Source organism: Psammomys obesus, unplaced genomic scaffold (genome assembly GCF_907164565.1).
Source record: "Psammomys obesus unplaced genomic scaffold, mPsaObe1.curated_primary_1811, whole genome shotgun sequence".
NCBI classification, from domain to species: Eukaryota; Metazoa; Chordata; class Mammalia; order Rodentia; family Muridae; genus Psammomys; species Psammomys obesus.
In genome coordinates this window covers 2,080,621-2,091,055 of record NW_026590405.1, presented here as the reverse complement: position 1 = coordinate 2,091,055, position 10,435 = coordinate 2,080,621, and the positions used below count along the sequence as shown (strand labels likewise).

Sequence of the window (10,435 nt, the reverse complement as noted above, 5' to 3'; positions counted from 1 at the left end):
CTGCCTGCCTTTCTCCCTTCCTTCCTCCCATCTTCCCCCTCTAGTCATCCCTTCATTTTCCCCTCCCTTCTACCTCTATTGATCGCTCCATTCCTCTCTACCTCCTTTTCGGGAACTTCAGCTCACCTCATGTGGCTCTCTTTTGCATCAACAACTTGAAGGGCGTGCTTTAGCTGCTGGTGTCAGGGTTCCACACATGCTCACCTGGCTCCCTTGTGGGCTTGAGGTGAGATTCAAATGTCATGGGCAGGGAGCATTTTGGCAGAACCAAGCAGCTTCCATGATGGTGGCCAGGAAGCAGAGAGAATGACAGGAGTGGGGCGATATATGCCCTTCAAAGGCACACTCCAGCCGGCCCCCACCTTCCAGGTACGGAGCCTATCAGTGGTTTATTCAAAATTTAAATCCAGCAATGGATACAGGCCAGAGCCCAGTCTGGAAACTGGAAACGCCCTCACAGACATGCCCAGTGGTGTGCTTTGCTCATCTCTTAGTCTCTCTCAGTCCAATGAAGGTGACAGTCAAGATCAAACACCGCAAAACACCTGGTCATGATCATCTCCAACAGTGAGTGTGTTGGGAAAGGAAGACCCAAGGCATTGCGACCGCCCTGTGGGGAAGTTGAGTCCTGCTCTGCCAGCCAAGTGGCTCACAAGTGTCCCCAGACATAGAGGCATCTTTCAGCCCTGTTTGGGGGGCACCCTGGCCATGCCCAGAAGGTTCCGGCGTTGTCAGATGACTGTCAAGAACTTAATTTGCTATCCGCTTGTTTCAGAAAGTAAGATAGGTAGAGCCTCCTGCAGCCTCCTGCGTATCACTGGCTGCCCTGTTTGAGCAGATGCTGTCCATTCACCCGCTTTACTCTTAATCTTCTTGATGCAACAGGAGGTTCCCCCTGGAAGACATCCCATCAGATGAGACCGGCGCAGCCCAGTGGCTTCACAAGCTGTATCAGGAGAAGGTAAAGGCTCTTGCTCGCCTCTGTCCGAATTCCAAAGCAGGTTGGGGTGGTAAGGAGCATAAGGAAGGTGCCACAGGGTTCCCCTTTGGGCACCATGCCCTGCTAGTCCTCACCTGCATTAGAGTCTTCTCTTTCTCTTAATACTTGAGAGTGAATGCTGAAAGATTTGTTTATTATATCTCTAGTATTCTGTCTGCAGATATGCCTGCACGCCAGCAGAGGGCACCATATCTCATTACAGATGGTTGTGAGCCAATACATGGTTGCTGGGAATTGAACTCAGGACCTCTGGAAGAGCAGCCAGTGCTCTTAACCTCTGAGCCATCCCTCCAGTCCCTCTTCTTCTTCTTTTTATTTTTTTAAATTGGGATTTTCATTTTATTTTCCCTTCCCTAAATTTATTATTACAAAATTGCTATAACCAAACTTACGTTTTACAGTTTGTTAGCATAATCTTTGGTATATACTTTGCAACATTGATTTCATGGATTATAGGGCTTTATTTGCTATCCCTTTTCCTTTTTAAATTTCTTTAATTCACTTTACATCCTTGTTATAGCCCCATCCCTCCTCCCCTTGCAGCCCTCCCCTTCCTCTTTTCCCTCTCCCCCAATCCAGCCTAGCTCATCAAGTTGCGTCAGGACTGAGTGTGTCTTCCCCTGTGGCCTGCCAGGGGAAAGTGATCTTGTTCTTTTTTTATATAAAAGAAAGTTTAAGTGTGTAACAGACATTGCCCAGATTTACGACAGTGCGCTTATGTTGTGGGTACCCCAGATTTACGACAGTGAGTTATATCGTGGGTAACCCCTAGATTTATGACAGTGAGTTATGTCATGGGTAACCCCTAGATTTACAACAATGTATTTTGTCATGGGTCCTCACAGCAGACACCGGAGGGTGCCTCTGAGACTCACATGTCCAGTTCCCACTCCACAATGCATGTTTACCCCATGTCCACTTCTTTGGAATGTGTGTCCATTAGCACAGTTGGAAACAGATGACCAGAAAAGCCTGCAGCAAACAAAGTTCTTTCCAGTACCATGAAATGCCAAGGAAGTAAGAGAGCTCCAGAGATTCAGTGGGGAGGGGAGCTAGGCGTGCGGAGCTGGGGGAGGTGCCTGTGCTGGTGCTGGTGTTTGCTGCCCCTGCCCACGATCTTGAGTGTAAGCCTTCATGGGGTCAGATGGTGAGATGTGACTCCACTCAGGATAGTCAGGTGGTGGCACGTGCCCCACACAAGGCCAGACCTTCTAGGAAGTCAACTAGGGAAGGCTGGACATGACCCCGTCTACCTTGCCCTCCTTGCTGAAGAGTGCCTCCCGGGCCCACCTCCACGGCTCCAGAAGATGGAGATACTAGAATAGAAAACGCTACACAGACAGTTTCCTCGGGCTGCCAAGGGAAACCCGTGCGCAGCTGCAGGGAGGTGACCCCACAGGCAGACACCTCAAGGTTTACACAGATGGGACTCAGCTGAAAGCCAGCTGCAGGCTACCACAACACAAAATGCCCAAGAGAACAAACCCTTCGCAATGCCGGACACAACAACCAAAGCCCTCAGAGGAACTTGAAAAATAGCAGACGCAGACAGAATTGAGTGTGTAAGGATGAAAGTGGAAAGCAAGAAAACCTGCAAAAGAATGAAAAAGGCAGCGGAAAGACCTTAGGGCGAGTGGAGAACAAGCCAGCCTGCCAGCACATCCATGCTGTGAGCCATGTGCTTGCCTTGCATCAGGTCCCTTCTGCACATCATATGCTTTCCTCAAGAATATTAATAAAGGGGCTAGAGAGAGGCTCAGCAGTTAAAAACAGTGACTGCTCTTCCAGAGGACCCAGGTTCAATTCCCAGCACCCACATGGCAGCTTACAACTGTCTGTAACTCAAATTCCAGGGATTCCAACACACTCACATAGACATACATGCAGGCAAAACACCAATGCACATAAAATAAAAATATATAAATAAATTATAAAAGGAAGTGCCACGTGTAGTGGGGCACACCCTTGATCCCAGCACCCAAGAGGCAGAGGCAGGCAGAACTCTGAGTTTGAGGTTCAAAGCCAACATTCTAGGACAGCCAGGATGACATAGGGAAATCCTGTCTTTAAAAAATAAAAATAGAAAGAAAGAAAACCAAAACCTCTGGTCAATACTGATTAACAAAGTGGTGAAATTGGTGGTAACAGAATAAAGCAAGCAACACAACCAACAAACAGGAAATGAAAATCATGGCCAGGTATGGCTGGCTTCCTGCCCATCTCTTTAGAAACCTGGGTAAAGTACATCATCTACTTTGCCACACCCTTATGACAGTCGCCCAACAGAGTAGGTGTAGAAGGTTCCTACCCCACACAGCTTAGGCCACGTGCCGCAGACTCACGGACCTGTCATCCTGAGGAAAGGGTTTCTTCTGGGGTCCAGAACATATCTCTGTCTGCCTAGTCATCCTTCTTCAGCACAGCACTAGAAGCCTTAGCAGAGCCATAAAGCAAGAGAAGATGAGGGTGTCTAGACTGGAAAGGACACTAGTTGGATCCCCGTTTGCAAACCTCATGACCTTATATTTAGAAACACGTCAAAACTGTTAACATGTTAGAACTGGGAAATTCCCTAAAGTTGTAGGATACAGAACCAGTGTCCAAAAACCAATATCATTTGCATATAGCAAAAATGAAACAGCTGAAAGAGAAATTCAGGCAAAACCAAAGAAACCCTGGGAGCTGAACTTGCATCAGACCCTGAAGCCCTGTTGAAGACGCGTGTGGCCAGCATGACTTCAGGGCTGGCCATGGGAGCCAAAACTGCAGAATTCACCTCTATCTCCTTTTCACTGATGGATGAAGAAACTATGATGACGCAATGGCGGTGGCCCACGCCTTTAATCTCGGCACTGGGGAGGCCCGGGCTGTCGGATCTCTGTGAAGTTCAAGGCCAGCTTGGTCTACAGAGCAAGTTTCAGGACAGCCAGGGCTACACAGAAAAACCTCCTCTTAAAAATAAACAAACAAACAAGGAAACTGTGATGTGTATAAACACTGGCTAACGCAACAAACTCATGCCACTTGAAGCAGCCTGGATGGAAGTGAAGGGATACCAGGGACAGGAGGCCAGAGCACACACTCTCTCTTACAGATGGAAGCCAAAGGGTAGAAGAGCAGAGCCCAGAGGCTGGGAGGGTGGGATCATGGGCAGAGGATGCTAACAGGCATGGTACCCTATGGCTCAGGGGTGTTAGGGTTGTTCACTATGGCTGATGGCAACCATGCAGCACTATGTATTTCAAATTTTTCAGTGGAGAAGACTAATCAATCTCAACACAAAAATGGCAGAATGGCTAAAGTAGTGAGCTGCCAGTCTGTTCTTTACATAGTGTGTGTGCAGAGCATGCGTGTGTGTATGTGTGAATGAGCATGTGTGAGAGAAACTGTGATTCATAAACATGTACAATTATGTCAATTAAATTTTTAGATAGGTCGTAGAGAAATACCCATACACCTGGAATAGTACACCTCTCAAGAAAATGTAGCCAGTGGTAGTTCATGTCTATAATTCTAGCATCCTAGCCCTTTAGGAGGATCAGAAGTTCAAGGCCAACATCAAGTATAGACATGAAGAGTTCTACACCAACCTGGGTTGCCAGGGATCTTGTATCAAAGAAGGTTGAAGGTGAAAAAAGAGGATGGAGGAAGAGGAGGAGAAAAACAAAATAGGAATGATGTGGGATCAGCAAGATGGCTTCCTGGGTGAAAGAGCTTGCCCTGAAGTCTGATGTCTTGAGTTTGGTCCCTGGATGCCATGGCCAGGAGAGGTGAAAGGACTTTTGGGCATACACATGACTTGTTGGGGTGTGGGCTGAGGCCAGGCCCAGGACCCAAGCAGGTCCTTGCTATTATCCCTTGCCTGCTTTTTTGATAAGTATTGGGGTCACCAGCCAGCCATATGCCACTCATGACTACTGGCAGCTTTGCTTGCTTAGTTGGCCATTTCCTAGCTAACTCCTTTTCTGGGTCCAGATCACATGCCTTTTATACAAGCAACTGAATTATGCTGGGCCATTGTCTGCTTTATTCTGTGGCCAGTGTCTTGGCCGAGTGGCTTTTATTGCTGAGTTTTCTCCTGACTCAGAGTCACACGTGGCGATCTCAACTTCCTCTTCTCCCCTTCACTATCAGGATGCCCTGCAAGAGATGTACAAGCAGAATGGTGTGTTCCCAGGGGAGCAGATCAAGCCCCCCCGAAGGCCATGGACCCTGCTGAACTTCCTGTGCTGGGCCACCATCCTCCTCTCCCCCCTCTTCAGCTTCGTCCTGGGCGTCTTTGCCAGTGGATCCCCACTCCTCATCCTGACATTCCTGGGGTTTGTGGGAGCAGGTAAAAAGCACAGATGTGCACAGCTCACATGCTGGGGTCACTGGGCCACCATCTAGCTCAGGACTGATGGCTCATCATGGTGGCCCTGGGAGACAGAAGCTTGGGTCAGGGAACTGAGTGGCCCTGGCCCCTGAACATAGGGCCATGGGGGGGCTGTGTCCTCCTTTCACTCTAGGGGGGTTTCCCATACTAGAGTGGCCACATATTGTGAGGGGGTACAAAGCCAGGGAGAGTACCTTTGTGAGGTTAACCTCTGACCTCTTCTCTCTCTTGTCTTTAAAGCTTCCTTCGGAGTACGAAGACTTATAGGAGTGACTGAGATAGAAAAAGGCTCCAGCTATGGCAACCAAGAGCTTAAGAAAAAGGAATAATTAATGCTGTGATTGAACACCCATAACCTGACGCGGTATCCAATTAACTCAATTAAAAACAGAACACACAAGAGCGAGGGAAAGAGACACTTAGAGACTATTTTTCTTATTAACTGGTGACTAATATTAACAAAACTTGAGCCAAGAGCAAAGAACTCAGCCTGCCAGGTGAAGATGCTCAGCCAGCACTGGCAGGGTCCCATCGGCCCTCTGCGGGGACAGAGGCGGGCTTGGGGGAGGTGGTGGGACCGTGGGCTCCCCAGAACTCCACCTCCAAGAGGCAGCCTTGGCTGCTCTCCCTTCTTAAACGTAGAATGAGGCTTTTGTTTCTTTTCAGTTATTTAGGGAACTTAATCTGGCCTCAACCTTGTGCCCTCCCTGCACCCAGAACACTGGCTCTTCATGGGTGCCACTGTCCTCATAGGGGCAGGTCAGCTGGATCCTGGTCCTGTGGAGCTCATTTGTCCTGCCCTGCTTGGCACCTTGGCTTCTAGCCCGGGGGGGAGGAAGTCTTCTTAGAGATAAGCACACAGTGAATGTAGATCTGGCCCCTTTGCCCCCCCTGGGGGCTGAAGACCACCCCTCCATCCTCTGCAGCACCATTGGCACTGCCTCTCTGCGGGCCGGGCCTAAGCACCTTAAGTCTCTTTAAAGCGAACGCCCGAGAACTCTGCAGAATGTGGAATCCTTGACTTCATACAGCTCCATGGTCCCGCTCTTCCTCTGTAGCCAGCAGGCCGTGGTCCTGCGCAGGGCCAGATGGGAAGACCACTCGGGCCCCACACCTCAGAGCCATGGTGCCTGGGGATGGAGGGGGGAGTTCCAGCCCAGGGGACTCCCCTGGACCAGTCTTCAGGAGGTGGTGTCACCATCAGGCCTCCTTATTCTCAGTCAGACACCTTTAGTGCTGGTTAGCATTAGAATTTCTTTTTACACGTTGTTCTGTGGCTGGCTCGCAGCTTCTCCCTGTCCTCCTCCTATTCTGCCTCTGTCCAGGCAGGTGTCACGGCTGGCCACCATACCCACTGTTGCCCCATACCACCTCAGTGACATAGGCTGTCCTGGCAGAGAACAGGGGTCCTCTGCCTGCACTTAGTGCCTTGCCAGGGTCCCCTCGGCTGGCTCTGGAGGCGCATTTTCCTTCTCACTCAGTGCAGGAAGGCCTGCCTGGTTTCTGGGAGACCTAGGTCCTGAGGAAATACCACCATATACTTTTACCTTCTGTCTGGAACCTACACTGGCTCTCTTAAAGTCATTTCATGTTTTCTAACAAGGAAAAATCGGGTATTTTATCTGGCATCCTGCAACCAGAGTTCAGAGTAAAGGCAGAGAAGATTCGTAGGGTACACTGGAAGAAGGAGGCCTGGAGAAGCCTGAGAGCAGATCCGGGTCTGCCTGCATGGTCCCTGGTGATGGGGACCTCATGAGGCAACATGCCCAATTTACAGAAGATGCTACTGGCCTCTGAGGTCCGCGCACAGTGGAGGACCACTCCTGTCGCTCCTGGGTGACAGCAAGACACATGGCTGCTTGTAAGGGTGAAGGGTTGAGTCAGGCAAACTGAGACCCTGAGTCTCTTCCCCTCCAGCTGAAGGCTTGCCTTCCCTGGCCTTTACCAACTGTGAGCCATCTTGGGCACTTCTGAGGGCCAGCTCCCTCCCTGGTGGGTTTTCTTTCTGCCTTTCTGTCTGCTTAAGGTCTCTGTCTTCCCCCATTCACCGTCCCCTCACAAACCAGAAGGAAACAGGCCAGTGGGCCCTGCCATTGCATGCACCTGGCCTGGGAAAAGCAAGCTCAGGCCTCTACCACTTCACTAATGCCTCTGGCTTCCCACAGAAACCCTGAGCCTTTGAGGTCAGCTGACTGTTCTGTCTGTGAATGATTTGGGGAATCCAAGCTGCAGGCTTTGCCCTCCTAGACCTCCCCCTGCTTCACCATCTAATACAGTGCTTCTGAGAGCAATAAAAACTACACTAGGAATGTGGGTGTGGGTTTTTGGGGTTTTTTGGGGGTGGGGTGGGGTCAGATTTTGCTTTTCATTTGCTTCAGAAGGAAAGGGGGAGGAGAGCCCCTTTGATTTTTCTATTAAATTAATAAATCTCAGAATAATGCTTTTTCTCTTTTTCCTTCACACCCTACTACTGATAGGCATGGCTGATGTCATGCTCAGATTCAGAGGAAGGTTCTGCTGAAGCAGCTTGCTAGTCTTTAGGGAGCCCATGCTGGAAGCAGTGGGCTCAGGAGCCAGAGGCATTCTGAAACTGGAGTGGTTGGTTGGTGGCCTCGGGAGGAAGGGCCTGGACTGCTAAACTGGCTCTGCTTCAGGTTCCCCAGTAGAGGGGCCCCCACAAGTTCAGCTCAGACTGGGACATGTCTCCTTACCATTCAACGCCCAAGAGCCAGATATTTGAGGGTGCCTGTCATCTCCCTGAAAAACCCTTGCCCTGTCCAGGTGGTCTCCTACCCCTGGTCCCTGGCCACACCCACATACCTCATGCAGGCCTCTCTGAAGCTGTGTTGGACTTCGGCAGTGGCTGCCATTCTCCTGACTGCCTGCGGCTTTTCGTGGTGCCCACAAAGAGCATCTAAGGGGCTGTGTTGCTCTCTCTCTCTTCCTCCCTCCCTCCCTCTTCCCTTCCCTCCTCACCTCTCTGAGGGCTTTGTGCTAGCATCCCAATCAGTGACCACCCTGCAAGAAGCAGGAGCAGCAAGCTAGGAAGGCTAAGTGGTCAGAATGTGGGCAGTTCAGAGGTGAGGGACACTCTGCTTTTGACAAGTCCTTTAACCCATAGGACGAGGCCACCTGCTGGGTATTTGGTGACTGTACCCATGAGGCTGTAAGCCCTGTCCTCAGGAAACAGAGATGAGCTCTAAATATGCAGGCTGCTTGGTAACATACTTGGCAACAATGTAACAACATGTTCTTGTAGGAACAAGGCAGGTGTCTTCACAGATGCCTTGACTGCCCCTCCCTCCCATCTTGTGCACCTTGCCCTGATGATGTTTTCTGCCTCTGATCTAGTCCAGCCTTCATACCACCTGAGGAAAAGTCAGGGTTTAGACCCAGCAGTGGGATACACTCACGAGCAGTTCAAGAGATGTCAGGAGAGCATCCACACCCACCGTGACTACCAATTTGTGTCTGGTTCAGGATGAAGAATTAAGTGGCTCTTCCTGCATGTTGCCCTGTCTCTGCCTGAGACCTTATAGGACAAGCCAAAGGTAGCCTTTCCGGCCCTGATGACTTGCACCTCAGTTGTTTGTCCCACACATAGACCAACCACTAGGTATGCATGTGACTTAGTGCTAGCCATTTGGTGTGGCTTCTAGCCCTCTGCAGTGTCATGAGGCTCAGGGCTAGAATGGCACACCTGCTGCCTGCTGCCTTCTTTCTAGAAACATCTCTGGCCTATGGGCCAGCCCCAAACCAAAGGTACCTGAGCCTGGGTGAGGGCACCCCTGACCTGCCTCGGGCCTTGTCCCAGAGCCTTGCCAACAGGGCTGTCAGGTGGGTGCTGACACTCAGGTCCCAGATCCCTGTATTACAGGGGCCAGGATTTGAAAATGCAGGTTCCGGCTCCGGGTGATCTGCTTGGCTGACAGGGTGGACACATGAATCAAAGTTTATTACAGGCTTTTGGAATCAGTTCATTCAGGGGAACGGTGGTACTCTTAGAAACCACGCCAAAAACAAACCAACCAGAGCACTCTGAGGAGCCACTGGAGATGGTGGCATGGTTTCTTCACATGCAAGCGACCTGTGAAACTGTGAACTTTGTACAGACAGGTCACCTGGAGTTTTCTTTTTTTCCTTAGCTTACTGATTTCTTTCTGTTGCAAAAGTGTTGGGACAGAAGCGGAACTGTGAAGGAGAACCTGAAATGCACTAAATTGTATTCTATTAAACTGGAGTTACTTGATTCAATGAAGAGCCGAGCTGCTCTACTTGTATTTATTGTCTCAGAGTAGTAACGTCGTGACAATCAAACATGACTTGCCTCAAGGCCTGTACCTCCTGGCTTCTGTACCAGCGAGTCCTAGAACTACAGGAACGGCTCTTACTGGAAGCCACACAGATCATGGACTTTAATGATCGAATGCTTCGTGGGCGGGCGGACATCTGGGCTTCTTTTCCTATTGCTGAGAAATTGCCATATCTGACTGTGGGCAGTCTCAAAGGGATGCTTTGTCTACAGGGTGCAACTGTGTTACACGGATGTTTCCTTTTGTACACTTCTTTTTACAAGTTTGCTATTCACAAGCTTTCTGTGGTAAGGATGGGAGTCTGTGCTCTAAGGAAGACATCCAGGTCTGGGAGCTAAGCTATACTTCCCTGGCCTGGATCTGCCGCCTGGCTGTGTCGACTGCTATGCAAGGCTCTCTGTCCACAGCATGTGAAAGATCCCTCAGGCAGCGTGGCATTCCTGCTTGGTGGTACTTTCCAGGTAAAATGCATACGAGTCATACTTGTTTATTATATTGTCGTGAACAAGGGATAAAATGTCCACAATATATGAAGAAGTGACTCTCTGCCTCTCTTTCTTTCTGTTCTGCATAGACTTCCAAGAGGGACAACCTTCAAGCGCTTCCTGTTCCCTGAGGCCACCCTCCTGTATCCCCTTGGGCTCTGCCTCTTCTCTGAAGCCCTTAAGCTGGCAGCATTGACCCAGGGCCCCAGGGTCTCCCTCTGAGCAGCAGAGAAAGGAAATTCAGCTAGCCTATGAAATACCG

The 10,435-nt window shown here is 50.1% G+C and overlaps 1 protein-coding gene across 9 annotated transcripts in view; it reads left to right on the top strand.

The window, feature by feature from the left end:
- Positions 1-10,234, top strand: part of Agpat3 (1-acylglycerol-3-phosphate O-acyltransferase 3) — an 84,668-nt gene extending 74,434 nt beyond the window's left edge. For 8 of the 9 annotated variants that reach the window (XM_055607042.1, XM_055607041.1, XM_055607040.1 and 5 more), the window contains 3 exons: positions 886-961; positions 5,135-5,333; positions 5,616-9,640. In XM_055607042.1, coding sequence (XP_055463017.1) covers positions 886-961; positions 5,135-5,333; positions 5,616-5,704 — 364 coding nt within the window. In that variant the 3' untranslated portion in view covers positions 5,705-9,640. Of the gene's footprint in view, positions 1-885; positions 962-5,134; positions 5,334-5,615 lie in introns of all 9 variants that reach the window. The other variant, XM_055607033.1, reaches the window with a different exon arrangement.
- The last annotated feature ends 201 nt before the right edge of the window (positions 10,235-10,435 follow it).